This window comes from Varroa jacobsoni, unplaced genomic scaffold, assembly GCF_002532875.2.
Source record: "Varroa jacobsoni isolate VJ856 unplaced genomic scaffold, vjacob_1.0 scaffold_1383, whole genome shotgun sequence".
NCBI classification, from domain to species: Eukaryota; Metazoa; Arthropoda; class Arachnida; order Mesostigmata; family Varroidae; genus Varroa; species Varroa jacobsoni.
In genome coordinates, this window is record NW_019214285.1 from 204441 (window position 1) to 225582 (window position 21142).

A 21142-nucleotide genomic window follows, 5' to 3' on the forward strand; every position below is an offset into this window, starting at 1 on the left:
ATTGAGTATTTTCCATAGTTTCTTTTGAATGATTTTTGCTTCTTAGCTGGACAACAGTTCATCGAACAAGATTAGTGACACTTACATAAGCAAACCATTCATTCTTATCATTGATGTTACAGTAAGTTTGATCGTATCAAAGATAGGCCACGCAATCCAGATCAGTAAAGCTTACTTGATAAAATCTAAACCATTTGTATCGAATAGTTCGATATTTTACTAGTTTTTTTTTCTACGATTTTACTAGAGTTTAGTTGCTAACCGTCTTCTGATTTTTCTTCGTCGTCATAGGCGTCGTACTAGGCATCATTTTTGGGTGTTTCTTTCGCCGTTACGGAGGTCCGTGGTCGAAACGAGAAGTTATGTACATCAACTTCCCTGGAGAGATTTTTCTTCGGATGCTTCGCGGCCTCATCCTTCCCCTTATCACAACGTCAATGATCGCCGCCGTAGGCGGACTAGATGCCACTCTTTCGGGCAAAATTGGCTTTCGCGCCGTTACGTATTACTTCAGCACGACGTTGATAGCTATTATTCTGGGTATCGTGCTGGTTATCACGATCCAGCCAGGAGCGGGTGATACCGATATTGAGGCTTCGAAAACCAGCGCTCGTCTTGTCACGACAGCCGACACACTCATGGACCTCATCAGGTAGGGGTTGCTTTTGTAGAACCGCTTGTTCAAATATACCAATAATATTAGTATAATTATTATGCCATGTAAAATAGTTAGAGGCACTGCCCTTGTTTTAGGTTGGTTTGTCAGAGTGGATGCTTGTAACTTTAGTTAAGACGTATATGCTGTTAGAAACCTCTGTAGAAAATGAACCGTTACGTAATTATCACTAACTCTGTCTTCTTACGCCTTAAATGTGCCTCGGCTTTCTGTAAATGGTCGAAGCGTACCATGGACGTATTGTGCTAATGAGCGTCAACAAATTGCAGACGAGGCCTTAACTTCCCTGAGCAGCGCTTGAACTACATCCGTCATTTAACAATGTTGTTTTAGTTGATACAGCTCCCGTGTTTGCCCGCACCAAATCTCGTCTCACAACACGTATATTGTGTCGAGTACAACCTATTTAGGTAGCGTTTCAATTGTCAAATACGGTTATACGTGCGACAATCACGTTTCCATATTGTATTTCATATCTCGTAGTAGTTATATCTATTAACAGCTAACAGTTACCCGCGACATATTATCGCAGAAGTTCAATACCGATATTTGCTCCAGAAAAGATTAAGAATGGTCTTGTAGTAGGTCATAAACCATCACGTCAATATCTCTGAGAGGTATCATTTCAGGAGTGCATCTTCTGCGTTTGATTCTGTCGCAAGGGTTTTCCACCTCGAAACGGTTTTTTGGCTGTTATCAAGAGAAATATGCTTTCAGAATTTTACCCGTGAAGTCAATACGGACTTACAAAACTTGTAAGGGAAGGGTTTATTTAAATGTACATTTATGTATAATGGTGTATTTTTTGTATACATAAAGACACACATAACTGCTATTCAAGCTTTTCAAAATATGATGCGCAATTTGCCTTAAGCTAATAGACTTGGCCAAGTATATTGTCAATAGATTTTTATTTACAAAAGTAAGGTAGGAAGGAACGTAGCGTAAGCATTGGAAACTGACCTTATTTATCTCGGAGGACGTTTCAGTGGAGACGATGGAACTAAACACGTTTCAAAGTAGGACGACAATTATATTGTTCGCACAGAGGCATTGCAAGATGTCTTAGCCTTACTGAAGACTAACCGCTTTCATAATTGCGTCAGAGTAGAGGCACGTGAGAGTAGCTTTTTCTACTAGTGTTTCTCATTCTTTATCACGAAAATGAGGATTTAAATAAAGTGTATTTTAGAAGACGAAAAGAAAAACATTATCTCAGGTGACGCCATACGATTTTAGACAACACTTACCGCTCTAAGAGATGATTTACTGCATATTATTTTAGATTTATTTTTCCGTGAATTTAAAATACTTGCTGTTCCGCTGAACGGTGCCCACACACGAAAGGAAAGTGAGAATCGTACACAAGGTAATTACCAAAACCGCCAAATTTCGGTTAATAGAATTGCGATATTTGCGGACACTTCGTGAAGTTCCGACCAGCAAAGCCAACTCGGCCATCATAGAAAGTAAGGAATTCATCATATAAGGTAAAGGACAGACCTATTTACTCAGTACTTATCGAATTGAGTAAGCATAATCGCTAGCTCAATATGGAAGCGTGTCGGTGTAACTTCGTGGCAAGAAGTTATTACTCAGGAATTTCCTACGACACTTCGGTTAGGTCACCAAGTGTAACTAAAATTGTGTACGAATATTTGAGTAGAAGAAAACTGCCAGAAACACATTTTATTTATCTTACTACCTTAGTCCATCCGTAATTACTACCATCTCTCCTTACCAATATAGTGCATCAACATAATATCTGTCTAGTACATGATAACAAACAGTTAAAAATTATAATACGCTTTCTTTTCCGTACCGAAACATTGGCGCACTGCCGATGAATTCTAGTAAACACAAATAAATGGAATATTACCCAATACTCATTTAAAGTTCAAAATTTATTTCGTACAATTGTCTAACCAAAACCAGCTGTCACGTATGTCTGCGCCACTCGTGGAGACAAATGTGGTTGTCCGTATCCAAACCTGCTACTGCTCGGGATGGGTGAATCTGATCCGTGATTAGGATAGCGGGTCCACTGAGGTCTTAATGAGCTCCTTACGAGCATATAGCAGGGCCGTTGGCGCTCGAACATTGATCTTTTAAGATCATATTGGCTTTAATCGGAACACTTATCTGAATGATTTATCTATACACTGTTCCCTATGCACGTAGTTATACGCAATGGGCGCTTCCAGATACTGAGGGTTTCGCTCAGATGCGTATGGGATTAGGCTCCTGTATTGCTGCGTTATGGAAGGCGTTAGCAGTGGCTTCTGTTTGCAAGTCAATTCTAATTTAGCTGTACGAAAACGTGCTTGTGAACTAGTTTTAGTAAACATCAGCTTCCTATGAACTTATAGAAGCATTTCTCGTACGGGGCCGATTTAGCGATGTCTATGGAGTGCAGAAAGTACGTTTCGAGGTTTCGTTTGTTCATACCATTATCAAGTTAAGAGACAGATGAAGTTTAGTCCATAGCCAATTATTTCTTACGCTATCTAAGCTTCCTAAAAAAAGATTTCGGATGATATGATAGTCGGTTATTCGCCAGAGTTGACCGGTCCATAGGTGCCAAAAGATAGGAAATATCCTGTTAAAGGTACATGCGACTAACCTACAAGCAAGAAAGAGGCGCCACGGAAACGGCTGATGCCCTCTGAATTGCTGCCTGAGTTGGTCGGTAGCACAGCTGGCAAACAACGCTAGGATCCATAAGTTCTTGTATGCGTGGTTACATAGGTAGCGCGAGCTTACAGCTTGACGTACTTTTTATGTTTAATATAACTATTGTTTTATTCATCGTACGTTAGTGTCCACTAAAATCGGACGTTACGGTGAGTCCAAAAAGTAAGAACTTTCTTGCCTGCAGCCTAAAGTCTAAAGGTGGATTGTTGTTAATTGTACGCTAGTACGACTTGCAAAAAATACAATATAAATTCAATTACGTAGTGAGCTAAATACGTTACCTTAGTAACTTTAGTTGCATAAGCAGTAAGTCGTGATGTCAAAATGATGTTCAACAAAATCAACGATTTCTGTCAAATAGGAAAATGCAAAACGCGGTCATAGTCGACTGCGCCTTGTAAAATGAGCGTTTGTTCAGAACGTGTTTACCTCTTTTTTGTGTTTTATAAAAAGAACACGATTTACATTTGTTATATTTTATTGAAAATATCCTCTACCTTAATAGCGGGTTTTGAAGAGGAACTTGAGTTGCTGGGCAATACCGGCCGTCATGGAGCGTCTCTGCAAGAATAGATTGCGATTCGAGTCAATATTCAATCGTTGGTAATAGCCAGTGCATTCAGCGTAATAATGGGATGGTTTTGTTCCTCTAAAAGGCCTGATAGCTTCAAATCTCCCTGGCTGTGTACTACGCGAGAAAACAATATCTTGACAATAATTAATAATAATAAAAACAATAATAGATTGTATCGTGTACACTTAAGAGATATAACATTGTCATCTGTATCTGGCAGTAAGGTGTATAAATGAACGAAATTGCCATCAACATTTTTTGACCGACTGGAATTGAGTTGGACCAATGGAAACCTAGAGAAATGGGTCGTCTCAGTTAAATATGTGGCTAAAAACTGATTATTCCGGAATTACTATGGTCGTGTATTATATTATATAATAGTGCTTTTATGGGCGTCACCTACGAGCGTGCTCGATTTGAATATGCTTTCGATTTATATACTTCAAGGTTCGCTTACGATCGTTCAGTATACTTTCAAATTGGGGTCAGATGTTAAACGGAAGCTATGTGTGTCTTCGCTAAATGACTGGAAATTAGTTTTGGAAGCCTCTGTTGATATGATACACGCAGATAAAATGTTGATATATTGAGTATATTAGATTCGCTAGCTCCTCTAAAAGTCATAGTAACTAAAAGCTGTACTTCACAAAATCACAGGAATAGTCTGTCTATGGCTAGACAGATTTCATATTTCACAGTTTGCACATATCAAAACTATCTTTGGTAAGCACATGTTTCGATGCACGAAAGTATCCGTACATGAGGATAATCTTGATGGTGGTATATTATTAAATATATTAAAAGAATATTATTAAAAGTACCTTTGCAATGTCGGCCGGCACATAGTCCGTACAAGGTTTTTGGTTGCTTCAAGATCCTATCCACACTAAATCTGTATCTACTTTATCTGACACTAAACTTCGACTGAAAAGAACTCAAACCTTGAACTTGTAGCAAGAGGTCAAGTTCAGACAACTCGAACTTTTGAGGCCACATGCGTGGATTGTCCTATGCGGAAGATGATCAGTCCTTTGAGACGCAACGTAATTGGCCTCAATGGAACATTTATTGTGGTATTCGTGCGGAAAATCAGTGCCGAACGAAAACCAACTTTGCCAGCGATTTCCAAACATACCACTTCGCAGATTGTTTAGAAAATAGTAATAGATAGCTAAGTTCGAGTGATTGCAATATATCATTGAGATGTATAAACGGCAATAAATATATCGAATTGTGGTTTTTGTACGGAAAACCAAACAAAACAGTTTGACAGTTCAGCTCTGAATATAGGCGAATCAAGTGTGTGTTCTAATATAGGAAAGAAGAGCCAATAGTAGGTCTTCTCGCTAAAAGTAGACTGACGCCAGTTAACGAGGCCTATTCGAGCGACCTTTCGAATGAGGAGATGAAAGTGTTTCGAGTCGGATATAGGCATTGCAGCTTATTGTCCTTGAAATTCTCGTTGTTAGCTCATTAGTTGATGCCCTCGGTAAAGCCTTTTTTTTATCATACAAAAAGACTTGCATGCCACGATGGTACTGCAATAGTTCACCTACGACAAGGTGCCCCTTTTGTCGCGTAAATGCACACACATGTGTCTAAAGAGATATGCGTAGAGTTGCCTTGGTTAGAAAAGGGGAAATATCTTCTGTAGAGCATCCAAATGGTCGACTCTGAACAGAAGACCACGAATTAGTTCTTCTTGAAAAGGTTTGCCCAGCGTAACCTTAAATCTAGGCAAATTTTTAGGAGAACCTAGGAAGAACGAAATGTAAATCATAACGTTTGACGCACATTTTCTTACCTATTTGTTTTTTTATTAGCGCATCAGCCTGCACCTGGTGACCATGGCTGAGTAAACACTTGTGTTTGCAGTATTATCTTTTAAATAGCTTTATCAATATACATTTATATGTGTTAATAGTGTTTTATTAATAATAATTTCTGTAACTTTCATCATTATTTTTTTAGATACCCGGCAATCTTACCTTCTTAGCTGGCCTGTATTGGTCAAGTTCACGCATAAATAATTCAACAGATTTTAGGGGAGAGTGTACAAAATTCAGGATCTGCAATTTTGGTCAATAATTAGAAATATATAATGTCCAATTTACATTAATCAAAGGTGCACATTAATCGAAAACTATTTAATAATAATAATAATAAATTTTATTTGTGCTTATCAGCATATTTTCCAATCGTTCATAGTATACTTATAAAAATCAGATAAAATACACTTGTATCTGAAATGTTATTAACTAGTTTCGCTTTATCAATAGTTTAACGAGGATCGTGGATTTTGCCGCAGTTTCTATATCAGCTACTAAATTAGCGTAGCGCAACTTTAATGCTTTTGAAATGGTCGCCTTAAACACAGTGACTGAATAGCAAACAATATTCACCACGTCTTGGGTCTTGTACAGCGCGGGGTGCCATACCCTTTTCGGGGCGGTAGTACCAGAACGCTCGAGGTAAACTTGCCTGCGATGATCCTCAATATCCCTTTCGAGTTCACGAGCCAACGCTGAGGAAACTACAAGTGAGTGACGACCGCCGCGTGCGGTTCCCGTTTGACTTAATTCATGCCGGTAAGAGATCATCTATAATAACAATAACGATTCAACTTCACGCTGGAATCCTGACGAATATGTCTGACATGCGTTATTCCACGATGGAAGATTGCACGTCTTCGAGTAATATTTGCCGGATTTAAGTAAACATTTTTGCATGGCACGAAAACAAACTTCGAAAACAAGTTCGTTTTCGTCATGGTGCTGTGGTAGCATGTTTGCCTACAAAAAGTTAGGGAGGCAATGGTCTGCTTTCAAAACCGAGCTTAGATATACCGCGTTGTTTGCTGAGAGGGGCAAGCCATCTGAAGCAACGCTTACCGTCCGTACCATTTATTAAATATAGTTAGTATTTTTACGTTATATGAGAGTTATTTATGATGATGCAAACAAAGTCTATGCGCAGAAGCTTCGTATCGATGAATATTGAATACGATGTGCATTGTGCTAGTAAACTTCTACAAGTTTGGCAGGAACATTGTAACAAAGCTATATTAACTCGTGATATTTGGGAACCAGTTAAGTGGGCAACATCTAGCCAATCTTGGCCACTATTCAGAGTAAACGCCTCAGAAAATCCGCTTATATTTGACGCAGATGCGTTATATCCTGTTTCGAGCCTGTATCTTCCCCTTGTATCTATACAGCTACGAATAGCGAACCCTTCGGCGCTGCTGTTACACTAGAACAGCCCGCGTTTCCTTTGAGGTGCTGCGACGTTTTAAAGCCTGATGCTACAAAACATACGAGACGAACAGTTAGGCTCACGTCCTGAACCACAGTCAGCATTACTATCTATGAAGGCACCGTAAGCAAAAAGGTGAAAGTACGATTTATAGCGCTTCATATACAATAATAAGATAAACAAGATAATTAATTGGATAATGCGTAAGCTGCCTTTTAAATATTAAGTGTAAGAGTTGTGCTTCTGTAACAGCAGGATTCAGACGGCACCCGAAATATTTTTTCTGTGTATTACACTATTTGCAGAACAGATAAATAGATGAGGCGTTGCTGGCCTTCATGAATATATAAATCAATTCCGACGACCACAGCAGGATAGCATTTGGCGTTACATATCTATGTAGGAACCTGAAAGTTTCAAGTAACCGCTCATAGAATGTGCCAGTTGATATAGCGTTTTGTCTGAGCCTTGCATAAAGTGATGAGCATGCATATTCCATGAATTTTTCTGTCGAAACCGCACTGAAAAACGTAACGCGCACGCTCAGACGCAGGCGCATAATGACAAACAAGTTCGGGGGCGTTGCCGCCATACAGAGGTAGCTGTGTTGCAGATGCCCCACCCGCACACGTGAGTATATGAAGCTGCAACTGTGCTGAATAATTTTGTCGCGTCACATGTGCGGTATATTTCTTCTATATTAGTTGATACGCATTATCTTTGCAACAGAATTATGCGGCAATTCAAAATTAGGGTGTGTCATAAACACTGATACAGCGCAGTTGTTCATCGCGCACTTATGATCCTACTTCTACATCCATCTAAAACAGATCGATCATAATGCTGTTACGTCCTGACTAACGTCTGGACAGTCATCCTTTCAAAAAGGCGACAACGACACTCATTAAGTTTTTTTGAATTGAAATAGGAACGATCAGACAACGTTTACTAAGCCGTTACACAATATCTACATAGGAACAAGGCTTTGCCAGGCAAAAGCCCGTCTTTGCATGGTATCATTGTGACAAACAAATAACATAACATTATCGATGTATGTATGGGTACGCCAATTCGCCTATGTATATACAAAGTGATGTCTAATCGTACCTTTTGAATGAAGCTAGTATTTCTGCCTCGAGCTGAGTGCTAGACTGAGCACTTTTTGTCAGTAAAACAGAGGCGATGTCTCATTAGCAATAGAGACGCCTTCCGGTATATCGTAACACTCTCCCAAGCGAGTGGAAGGAAAGTCGCACAAACTCAACACGAGATCAGTGTCTCTCAATAGCTGTTTCGACCCTATCCGTAACCCACGCCCAGGGCATCGCGTGTTTCCTCTCCACAAACAACATGTGTGACTTGTGTCAAGACAGTCGCCCGAAACATTGGGATCATTCGTTCGTGATCCATCATGCGACGATCGGAACACGCAGGTGCTTATAAGACAATATATTTTAATGCTAAAAAAAATACAGGTCTAAATATAATAGATAAAACTATTGCTGATTTGCCCGGCGGACTGAATTTGATGGGCCAGATATCGTTACCTTAAGCCGCTGCATAATTTGTGTGGATAATGTTTGTTTCATATAGCGGATATAAAGATGCCATTTAAGAATATCTCTTAACTAGACTAAAATACCGGTGCAGAAACTTACGTTCCGTCAGATTGACCGAATTCGTCGTACAGTTCTAGCTGGCACAAATTTTAATTTCAGTAACGGTAATGTGCTTTACAAATATATAATTCGAAGGTCAAAATACAGGTTTTAACCCAGATGACGAGTTTTAGGCGAAACATGTGTCTTTGTTGAGTTACGCGGATAATTGATCCGTTTGCGAATAATTGACACGTTTTCTGCCTCAAGACGCAGGTCGTGCCTTGCAGGAACGTAAATGAACTTCATGGATGACCCAACGAGACAAGTATAACTTTTCGAACGATCCCGCAGCCGATCTAGAAAAGCGCAGAATTACTCAACGGCCATGCGTCAGATTGTGAAGCATGAGGTAATGAGACTTTAGCCGTGGCTGCCCTACAAAAACAAAACCGGGGGAGGAGCAGTCGTGATTTGCAGTCAGACCATTTGAAAGCTTCCATTCCTTCTATATGTAATAATAATACAATAGTAATTTATACTTGTAATGTCAGTTAAAGAATGCAAAAGAAAAAAAACTGTAAAAAAAAATGCATGATAACGGTCTGAGTGACGCGTTTGAAATGATTTTTGCCATGCCTATGTAATGGCCAAAGTGATGTGGAGCCGATATGCGACATGTGCTCATATCACTACGTATGTGAGATTTTAAGATCGATAATGCCAGATTATGTAAGGCGTTAATCTTTATCAGTTCCGCATTGCATCGGATGGCTGAGCCAGATTTTTTCGCAGTTGCATCTTGAGCTCAGTCTCACGTCTGCGGGCTCATAAGACCAATGTTAGCGTTAACAGACTAGCTATTCCATAGACAAAAACTTCGCTGTCGGGAACGGTATAAAAACTGCCAGCATTAGTCAAAGCTACAGATCGATCATTTGTAGTTCGTTGATGTAAACTCTCTTCTGTGCCTGAATCACTCAGTCACAGTTCATTCCGAACTACCTGTGCTTTCCAATGTCGAAACGTATAGCTCTTCACCGGCTGGTCGAGTTTTTGTTCATTCAGAGTTTATTAAACTAACTTTTTGTCTCTGTTCACAATTGCGTACGACACTGGCAAAAGTTACCGGTCTCTCAGTAGACGTTTCAACTATAGAAAACATTACATAGATGACGTGCACACAAAAAATAGTACTCATAATAAACAAGATCGGTATTGTTTTTTAGAGGCGCATGCTGGCAAAGGCTGCTGTTAACAGTAAGGCAAAATTTTTACCCGCCATCACCTGTATTCGCTATTTTATTTATGATTACGGTTGTTATTGTCACTATAATACGATACTGTTGGCCAGGTAATTCTGTGAATCGGATGCTCACGCCGATGCGATTCACGGTAAGAGTTACGGTAGTCGACAATCTTGCTGTTTGCTTTCCCTCTTATTATCCTATGTGCAAAAGCAGTGATGGACATCCGTGAAGATCCCGTCTGTGCTATTGTCCACGTTTGCTCAAATTATATTGTATGACTTTTTCATTTGATGGGGAGGTTGATGGAGGGCCCCAGAGGTCACAAAAATTCAATTACGATTCTTAGCTGAAACTCAGTGATTTTTAAAATACCTTAAGTTATGTTCTTAATTGCCGCTTGCCGTTCAGTCACGCTTGAACTGTACAGAATGCCTCGAAAAAATGTGTACGCAGTTCACGTAACTGAAGCTTCAGTTTCTGCTCATATATAATCAATATGTAAGTTCCGAAAGATTACGTGAAATGTATTATTTTTCATTCTGCTGCAGATGCTAAAGGTATGCATTGAGAATTGGTCCCCGTCGTAATGCGCGTGTCAGCCCGTCATAGGGGCATCTGCGCAGCGTTCATAAAAACGTTATCGGCTTAATTTAGGTAAAACAAAACACTAGATTTAGCAATTTTGGTAACAATAGCTATCACGATCGCACTTATCATGCGAGAAAAACACTAGTAATCATTACAAAATTGTTATTATATAGTTTTCTAAGCAATGCATATAGCTGCCGACGGCCATCTAGCTACTGCTTTCACGGTCCCATAGCAAGCAATATGTTATTGCATTTGCTATTTTCATAAACGCTGCGTCTTTTGTTTCTTAACTAACTCGTATACAGCGACTAAATTGCGCCGTAGCTATGATTCGACTTGAGGTGAATGATTACTGAGATATCCCTACGAGATGTTTTAGACAAGAAAAGCTCGATTGTCCAAGTTGGCTAGGGTGCCAAGAGCTTCCGAGCTTTACACCTCGACCTAAACCTACAGTGGCTTTCGTGAGCGAATAGGTAGAGGCGTCATTAGAAAAGCTTCAGGCGAGCCATTCGAAACTAGAATCGGTCTAAGAAGCCATCTTGAAACCTTTTTACCAAAGTATCATTCTCGGTTGAGCGTTGAACTTTGTGGCACGCCGAGTACGGACGATTCGTATGCAGAGGCACCGAGTACCTATGGTACAAAGCCTGAAACAATGCTGCCCGTTCATTTCAGGCTGTTTCTTCATCAGTCACGAAAAAATCACCCGCACGGTTGCGATTAGCTTGCTAGTTCACTCAGCACGTGGTTGCAAGCACTCAGCTTGTAAAGTGCTAGCTCTAACTATCAGATATCCTTATCTTTGGCCTGAATAAGGCCACGGTGGTGGGCTGGCGAAATGACGCCAAATCATCATCGTCGTAATTAATAGCGGTATTTATTAGGGTGCTGCCTGAACGATCTTGTTCGTGGCAACCAATGACGATAACGGCGACGATGATAATAATGGTAATGTTTGTCGTTTTTGAGCTGACGTCTTATTCGAATTTGTCTGTTCTGTGTTTCTGTGCTTCTTCTTTGCCTTTTTCTCGTTCTAGAAATGCCTTCCCGCCAAACATTATAGAGGCCTGCATTAATCAGGTAAGAATAGTACAAGCAATAGAATGACGACTCGGTGTCAGGGGCAGGACGAATAGGGGCATAGGTGCGGACCGAAGCAATAGCAAAAATAAACGATATAATCTTGCATATAACAACGACCTCTTGCAAGACGCTCGCATGGGATCGGTGGACTGGCCATTGCAGTACAAAAACTTAATTTCTCTGTCGTGTCCGTGCGCCAGTTTAGCTGTCCATCAAAGGTAAACTAATGATCAACTTAATTATTAAGTATAATTATTGCAAGAACATTTTAGCAATTCACTTTAACCAAATTAGAACAGAAGAGTGAGAAGAATTTTAATGGTAATTATTAGATTGATCTTTTAATTAACTGGTGATTTCAATAGTAGTTATCCATCAAATTCTAAGTATTTAAAGAGACTGATTCTAAAGAGCGCGCACATCGATTTATCCGAATTCTATTTCCTCTTCGTTGTCCGCGGCCACCGCCGATGTCAACGATATAACATGACCATAATGGCAGTTGATGGCTGTAAAATAATTCATTGTACCTGTGTCATCATGAGGAAAATTAGAAAGTGCTGCTTATCACATCAAGTCGAGCTTACACAGATGCATCTCTGACTTATCTCACACAGAGAATAGCACACGCCGAATTTCCCTATCTATTTCTCACATGTTGGTCTGCACATCGAGAGTCTATCCAGCAACATTTCACAGCATTCATCTAGTGAAAACTTTATAGTACATGTCTTCAGCTATACTACACTTCAGTTGGATTGTCTGACTTCATCTTCGTTGCTGTCGGCTGACGAAGCGTACATCATAGGCGATCACTTGATCTTCACTAAACGCTACCGGCTAACATCAACCTAGGACTAAATGAAAAGGAGGCAAATGCAGTATCATTTGTATAGTCTTTTATTCCTCCCTTGCGTTTGTAGAAGTCTAGAGTTTTCATTATGTTTCCAGATAAGACGATCTGATATTGTTTCTCTTCCAGTTCATCTAATTGACCTGGCAAATTAATTGACACTTTTCTTATGTCAGGGTATAAGTGCAATATCTTCGAGAAGATTCAGACGAAGTTAGCGAATGAGCGAGCTTCATAAGAATGCCATTTTGCGCCCAGCAGCAGCAGCAGCTTATTGAAAGATAACTTACCTCAGGACAGGAATATTAAGGTCCGTGTTTATTTTTAGACTGGCAGGTCTATTTACCTACGTTCCGTATGACACACTTTCTCGTAATGAAAAGGTAGACGTGGCGGAAATCAAAGGCCATAAGAGTAATTCTGTGTACAGGTTGGTGCCTCCGTGTTTGTTGAACAAATCTCGGTTAAATATCTTCATCAACCTTCGTTAACCAAGCATTTTAATTCTGATGATAATATATGCTCAGTATATATAAAAAAAAGTAAACATATTTCCGTAAATAGGTTGCTCTATTACACAGTTATGTTGGATTACCTAGAATATCTATATATAACAGCTAATTAAACTAATTAGCAAAGTGAAAAGGTTTGATTTCTTAGACTCGGATTTTGTTATTTTGATTTTATTGAAATTTATAGGACGGTAACAGAAAATAGTCGTTGTTGTGCCGGGTCAAAGCATCAGGACACTTTCGTGAGAAGAGATAGAATATTGTTTTTTTTTTAGAGACCTGCGAGCCTAAAAATAAACACGGACCTTAATATTCCTGTCCTGAGGTAAGTTATCTTTCAATAAGCTGCTGCTGCTGCTGGGCACAAAATGGCATTTTTATGAAGCTCGCTCATTTGCTAACTTCGTTTGAGTCTTCTTAAGGATATTGCACTTATACCCTGACATGAGAGAAGTATCAATTAATTTGCCAGGTCAATTAGATAAACTGGAAGAGAAACAATATAAAGTGGTAGTTCAGATCGTCTGATCTGGAAACTCTAGATGTTTACAAACACAAGGGAGGAATAAAAGACCAACGTTTGTTGGTCCACTGAATAATCATAGAGTTAACAACTGCATGTACATTGCAATATTAACTCAGAAATTAACGGTGAACAATAATAATAACACAAATGGTATACTCTGTTCGTGTTTGTAAGTTATCAAGCCTTTTTATTCGAGTCGGATTGATTAGATGGTGTTTCATATTAGGGTATTTTGTAGCTTGATCGGACCTGGTATTAGAAGTCTGAGGATCGTTTCTGAATTCTAGCATTCACAACTCAGCACAGCTGCGTGCCTGATGACAATATGTGCTGTTGTATGACATAGATATGACCCAAAATTATATAACCCCATAGTCCCCGTTCATCTATGAGAGCGAATTTCCAATTATTCGTTATAACATCGGTGGCATCTTAATGCTTGACGATGAAAGACCACGATGACGATGAAGAAATAGAGGACTCTATTGCATTAGGATTGCGACGACGAGGGATTTTCTTATTGATTCAACTTATAACACGCTTTCCTTCTATGTTCTCCTATAAATTATTATATGATGATAGCAGTTGTTAGACTGTTTTTATAACAGCAGATACCTAGAAAGAGTACGCGCCAAAATACGTGAAAACCAAAAATTTTTTGAGCTTCTATCATTAACTATAAATATTAACAAGATGAGCAACTTCTTGATCTTGAATCTTCAACGTGACTTACCCAGCTTCAATGGTGTTCCAAAAGGTCGTTTTACCCAATGTAGTAAAAATATTGAAAATACAAAGTCAATGAACAATTCTCTAAACGACGAAGTGTAATATGGTCGGCAATTTGTGAAGAAGCAAACGGAGACGGAGAATCAAAGCAGACGGAGTTTCGGCCATTCTTCAAGCGAACACTCTTTCAACGAAGCAAATTATAATTATAGATCAAAAAAGGTTTTTAAGGATCAAAGGTTTTAAACTTACAAGGAGTTGTTGTTGAAAGCACTGCTAAAGTTTAATACACATTATCGCTTGAGGAAATATTACACGTTCTCGGGATTAAAAACGGACGAATTTAAGTTCGCCTTCTCCACGAAAAAAATGTCTGCGGTTTGATGCATTAACCACTTGTGAAGTTTAACGTAGGCGTCGCTTAAACTTCCAGAGGTATTTTAAGAACAAGCGTTAACTTAAATTTAGGCGAGCACAGATGAAATGTTTCGACTTTTACGTTTGCCGTCGCCGTTAGCCATTCCATCAGACCACAGATTCGAATCCAAACGACTACGTGTTTCTCAGATCTAGCTACCTATGACGCCACTACGATTGTAAGGCGAGGAATGGGCGGGAGGATGAAAACCAATCCCCCCCCCCCCCCCGCCTCCACGCTCTTATTTAAACTAAGGGTAAAATAAATAATTTCTCACTACTGTTTCCATTTAGCCTCTCTTAGCAAACTGCCCTATTTGCAAATTACTGAGTTTTTTCCAGTATAAATGCCAAAAGATATAAGAGCCTTTTCCTGATCTCAGTTAGTTTCTTTGACTTTGCCTTTTTCTAATATAATTATAAAATTCAGAGGCAGTTTTATGAATAGCATGGTGTAAGGTAAACTGAGATTGGTGGAAGATTTTTCACACGTAATCGCGTACATACAACTTATCCTCACGTTCTGTACTTCTAGCAGCTCAAGTGCTGGTGATTGAAAAAGCTATCCGTCTTTATTAGGCTTCCGGTTTTGACATTTTAGATTAGTTCTATTAGACTATTGAGAATTTATCGATTATATAATAAATTGTTATAAAATGTCGCGGGTAGTAATTTTCAAAAGTCCCGCCACACTCTGTGGGATCATATTTCAATTATCTAAGAGTGCATTATCGGTTGATCTAGCCATTTCGGATTGTTGTTCTGCATTTAGGCATTCTTCAGGTAAATGAGCGATTAAGGTCGACGGCAATGAGCATCTTCGGATGCAAAGCAAAACGTATTATTTCGTTCTAAACAATTTTTTATCAACCACTGAAGCGTACATAGGATAGTGAACATATTGGGAGGGGGTATTGACTGGGGTAGCCTTGGTTTTGACTTATCGAATGTTATTAAATGGACGGTTTAATTTGATCTTCGAGAAACTCTGTGATGTCTTGTTCCAGTGTTATATCACTATTCATCTTGGATCGATTTGTTTATTTTCGTCGCTGGCAGAATTGATTTCGGATCATATATAGAAAATAGTAAGCATTACATTGAAGGTTCAAGCGTATTCGTGCTACAGCATGCAAGGTCCTCAAATCGTATACTGAAGCTGTTGCCGGTCGCTTCGAATTTGTTAGTTTTGTTCTTACGAGGAAAATTTCCTTATGCTACGTTCTGGTCAGTATTATGCATTTGTTGTAGATTCTAGAAAAAGCTTAGTCAAATATAATTAAAGAGTAACAAAAAATGCGTCAATAAGGAGCGTTATTATATAAGAATTTATGCTTGAATTATTAGTCGAAGTCAATCGCAGCGGGTGTTTGTGAAAGCCCTAGGGTGGCAAATCTTCTATAAAAGTTTAGTGCGAAGATGCGTTTGAAGGTCGTTTTCGAAAAACTGGGGTTAGAAGAGATTAGCGTATAGAATAAATTGACTGTAGCCAATATAACTACAAACTGTAGATAATGGTATTGGCGGCCTTATTGAGTCTTTATAAAAACATTTCGGCAGCTTCTGGAAGACTTCTGGCTAGCACTTATTTATCACGATTACAATTGTAACAGTGTTTATTAAGTATTTTTCTGGGTTTGTAGTGGCCCAATGGACATAGTAATGCCCGTCTTATGAAGGCTGTCAGTTGTGCATAAATCACTAACACTAAACAATTTTTTTGGACTTAAATCTAAGTCGTTGGTTAGAAAATGCCTAAATATCCTTTTAGAGGTAAACTTACTAAAGCACAGCGTTTATTGCTTTTATTGGCAACTATGATAACCATACTGAAAAAAAATACTTGCTTGTGTACTTAAGCAATGATCGATATTAATCATTGCCCATTATCGTATAGGAGTAACTTAGATACAATGACTTCTCACAGGTTAAGGGTGTAGGCCAAAAAGGAGATGTTATTAAGGTAATATTTAGTATTTAGTGCTACAAAACAACGAGGGTTATCAGTTTTGCAAATTTCACATGATGCTCATGTCATGTATTTTGATCTAAGCTCTGACTGGTCTCCTTAATATTGCATTTCAGTTTTCGACAATCGTCATAGAGCCAGAGAATGCAACAGGTAAGTTGTGTTTGATGTGTGTTAACGCATACAATTAGATAGGTTGAACCGCCCATTTTGAGGTGACAAATATACAAATGCTGATTATCCATTGTTAATTGTTTTACGTGACTGTTTCCCTTGGACAAATAAATAATTTATGTACTAGGCATGTACTATGCATGAGGGACCTTTGGAGCTATCTTTATATTACCAGCGCGTGTCGACAGTGTACTGTCAGAAACCTCCTAATCCTAAGTCTTGTCGGTTTCTCCATTATCAGGAAGTATGTACGACTGGGACTTCAAGACTGTGAAAGATTCTGGAACGAATGTTCTCGGTTTAATCGTGTTCTGTATCGCCCTGGGAACAATTATCGGCCGAATGGGTGAGAGCGGAAAACCTTTGCTGGATTTTTTCACCGCTCTCTCAGACGCCATGATGTTGATTACAAAGGTCGTTGTCTGGTGAGTATCTATTCTACTTCGGGCTCCCATCACAATAACAGTAAGGGTCTTGTGAGCAGGACGCCTGGTGGGAGAGATTAATAAGATTACGACACGATTGAAAACGCAACGTGGCAGTAGAACGAACGAAATATTTGCAACGAATGAGACTACGGAGCTGGAAAAAGCCGTCATCACACAGACAAGCCTTCAAGATCCAGGCCTAATGCAGAAGTGACGTCACAATGCTAGGCCAAATAGCAGACAATTTCCCTATTGCTTCAAACGGCTAGTTCCCAATACGAAACGAAGTATGTCTGTTCGCACCTAATTTTTGAACCTAGATTGCTTACGGCATACGGTTAAATGCTTTCATTGCACCGTCATCGGAACGAGTGACAATGCATTGCACGTTATTATCAAGTTTATGAATAGGCACGCTTTCTGTTAGGCTAATTGGTATGAGCATGTCATGCTAGCTTTTTATTTTCCTGATTTGAATAAACTTTTCCGTTCGATGATGATACAACTAATAGCAGTGTGTGCATGCAAGACGTGTTCATTGAAGTTAAAATAATCTATAGAACGTTAGTGGTGTGACTTTTTGCTAACTTCAGTTTTTTTTTATGCTCACAGATGCTAGATAACCACACGACTTTTGTTTCCTATAGCGAATTGTTGTGGGAGATCTCAAGGCGATCAAAGTCCGAATGGTACAATATCTGTATAGCTGGAATATGGTTTTCATTGTGTGTTTGGCCCAACCTTTACTAGTAGTTAATAATCTACTCGCGCTATTTTAAAGGCTGGCGAACAATGCTGGTTACGGTTAACAACATCAGACATTTAGCTACAAGAGATAATTTTTATAGTTAGTTAAGGTAATTACAGTGTTTTTTTTGTGCATTATATGCTAGCGATTAAGACATCGTGTCCGCTTATCTTTGCGTACATAAAAGATACTATCTACTTTATTCCATATCAACAAAGAAAGACGAGCATCAGCTCTTAAACGAATACATTTTTAAACACTGTTTGTAATTGAGAAAGTGCTTGTTATTTATGAGAATCGTGTAACATTTATATGTTGTCGAGAGGATTTGCAACGGGCAATTCCTGCCTGTATAGGTTCGTGATATATCGCGTTTAATTGGCACGTTTGTCCTTCTAATTAGGCCATTAATTTAAATAGTTGTGCTTCAAGGTAAAGTGGGCACTGGTCTTCTAAACATCTCTGAATAGATCAAAATACGGCTACTTTTTGTTTGTCTAGTCAATCTAAAATAGGCGAATATCGTTCAACATCGAAACTGATTTTTAGCATTTTCATAGCTTAAGCGTGGGTAGCCCATCGCTTAAACGTTCTCAATTGTGGGCCAGTGCAGAAGCCCGTTTTGCAGAGTAACAAGCATCCACTTAAAATGGGAGAAAAATATATAGAATTGTTTTTCGTCAAACGATCCAAATTTCTGTAAAGGTAAAGGCAGGAAAATCGCACTCGTTCATCGTACCTTTTTTGCATTACAAGATAACTGTACATCTTCTTAAGTATTCTAATTTTTGTTTTTTCTCTAGCAGTGTCAGCGTAGACGTCCAGAATCAATGAAAAGCATTTTTACCAGGTTTATATTCCTAATTGAGATCGGAAACACGGTTCTACATTCGTCCTGACAAGCCTGCCGGCGGCGCTAGGTCTGAAGGACGAAGGCCGTAATAATTTGCTGTAAACGCCTGAATTACGTCAATGGTGGCCATCTAGTTTAAAACAAAATCATAGATATAGACATCCACTTTCAGACAGCTATCCTCATGCCAGTTCCCTTGAAACCTTCTCTACGTAGACTCCGATTGGAACTAGGGGAAAGACGATAACGTGCCACCTTAATAAAACAGAAACAGCAAAAGTTTCTCACACACTTTCACGTATACCCACAAAAAAGTTCAACAGAACACTAGTTCACTTCTCATATAATATCGCCAAACGACGATAGCGTGGTACAGGGATCACTTTAGACATTCATTTTGTCGTTATAATGGTGGTCACTGACATGCGCTGGCAACGCAAGATGGCTGTTTTTGCTTTGTACTTGCCTGTGCTCAGTGACACTTGTATGCATCACTTTCCCATGAGGTAAGCTTCTTCAACTTACCCGGTGGAGTCGCATATCCCTCCACTCGAAGCATTCAAACGTATACAAACAGACATTATTAGAAGTTGTCGATATACAAAGGGCTTGGTTCTTAGCTATCCGTCCCCCCTATATCAGTTTGGCTTTATGAGGCCACATGCTCTTGCTGCAATATTTACTTCATCCTTTGGTTTGTCTTTGTAGCCGATGGCCATAACTCACAAGCGAAAATAGCTGTTTATCGCTCGCAGACCAGAGCTGACTCTTCGATTGTTCACGTGTACACAAACATAATCTGTCCATTCATTGCCTTCGTCTTCGACATCATCCTTACTGCAACGGGCTGGTTTTGTTGTCAATAGAGGAACGCGCACTTTGTCTATCTGCCTTACGCTACAAACTAGTTGGTTATGAGTAACATTCAATTACTATTTTTTTTCTTCTAACTAATAACCTTATACTTAATTATCCTCGTACTGTTATTGTTCTTACGCCCATTTTTATTTTGTCAGTCTGTATCTCAACTTGACGAGTTATAGTGAGCTGCCGATCCATAGCTGATATTCATGATTGTCAGAGTTTCATTAACGTTCTCATCATGATGCCCATTGTTCCGACGAGCAAACTCCAAAAATCGCTATACCAAATTGGGTTAGCTTGGTTGCTGGTAGCCCCAATCGGCCAGTGCAGAGCCCGCTACACATAACTACTAAATAAATGCTTCGCGCTTATTTTCATAGAGGTTAAAAAATGACCCAGTCCGCAAAGATTTCACTCCTTTCGCAGCCATCAACCTCGCTTTCGACAACACTCCCCTATCCCAAAAATCTCTCAATTCGACAACAAAAAGGTTGTCGCTGTGTTCGTTTTAGAAAATTTGGCTGTTGTTGTAATTGTTAGCAATAGCGATGATCATCATCACCGTCATCATAAAAAATTGATACTGTTGCTGCCGCCGTTGATTAAGATGATTATAACGGTGATCTACGTTGCACGGTTAGCGGCTAAGGGGCGGTGTTAACCGACGTTTGGCTGTTGGAACGAAGTGGGCGGGGGGTGAGAGAAAGGGTAATGACTGGCGAGCGGTCAGACGGTGGAAACACGATCCGAGTGGTTGACCGCTTCCTTTCGGCGGTTAGTTAACTAATGGCGTACTCGTCACAGATGACTGCGTAGAAATGCTGTCGTGAAAGACTACTCGCGACTTTGCTACAGTCATTTTGCGCCGTTGCTCCAGAACGAGTTGGCTTAAGTAATTACTCTTCACGTCGATGTGTGCCTGCGTCAGAAGAGGAGACCTGACTTGATTTTTCTCCATATATAATACATATGTTGTAGGACATGGTAACATAGAATAAGGCAACCAGTAATGTCCCAGATGATGATAATGATGCGGGGCATCCATAATGTGGCTATCTGTTTCAGTCGTCGAGCCCCTCTAGAAGGTCGCCGATCGAGCACGGCGGACGACGTTGCACTAATATTGGCCAGTTCCCAGATGGCAAATAGATACGAAGAGGAAAAAAAACACACTGATAAGACAAAGGGCGACGTTTCAGGTTTCTTTTTTTTGACCAGGTACGAACACGAGGAGAGGACTCTTTACGCCCGCCATTCATGTATGCGCATGCGTTATCCTGCTTCGTTATTGTTACAGATGGCGATAGACAATGATCAATACAAAGGGGAACATTTCGTTCGCTAG

General features: G+C 39.5%; 2 protein-coding genes across 9 annotated transcripts in view; one reads left to right on the forward strand and one right to left on the reverse strand.

Moving 5' to 3' along the window:
• LOC111269392 (Excitatory amino acid transporter 1) overlaps positions 1-21142 on the forward strand; it is a 123822-nt gene that overhangs the window by 16034 nt on the left and 86646 nt on the right. For all 7 annotated transcript variants that reach the window (XM_022848939.2, XM_022848941.2, XM_022848940.2 and 4 more), the window contains 4 exons: positions 292-652; positions 11679-11721; positions 16847-16883; positions 17146-17329. In XM_022848939.2, the coding sequence (XP_022704674.1) occupies positions 292-652; positions 11679-11721; positions 16847-16883; positions 17146-17329 (625 nt within the window). The remainder of the gene's footprint in view (positions 1-291; positions 653-11678; positions 11722-16846; positions 16884-17145; positions 17330-21142) is intronic.
• Positions 3831-8443, reverse strand: LOC111269395 (uncharacterized). 2 transcript variants are annotated; one of them, XM_022848953.2, is made up of 4 exons: positions 8307-8443; positions 6383-6544; positions 5933-6013; positions 3831-3931 (listed from the first exon to the last, which is right to left on the reverse strand). In XM_022848953.2, the coding sequence occupies exons 2-4, from the start codon at positions 6542-6544 to the stop codon at positions 3869-3871; spliced, it is 306 nt and encodes a 101-aa protein (XP_022704688.1). In that variant the 5' UTR covers positions 8307-8443; the 3' UTR covers positions 3831-3868. The 2 variants fall into 2 exon arrangements, with proteins under 2 accessions (XP_022704688.1, XP_022704687.1); XM_022848952.2 differs by having other exon boundaries at positions 6347-6544; positions 8307-8439.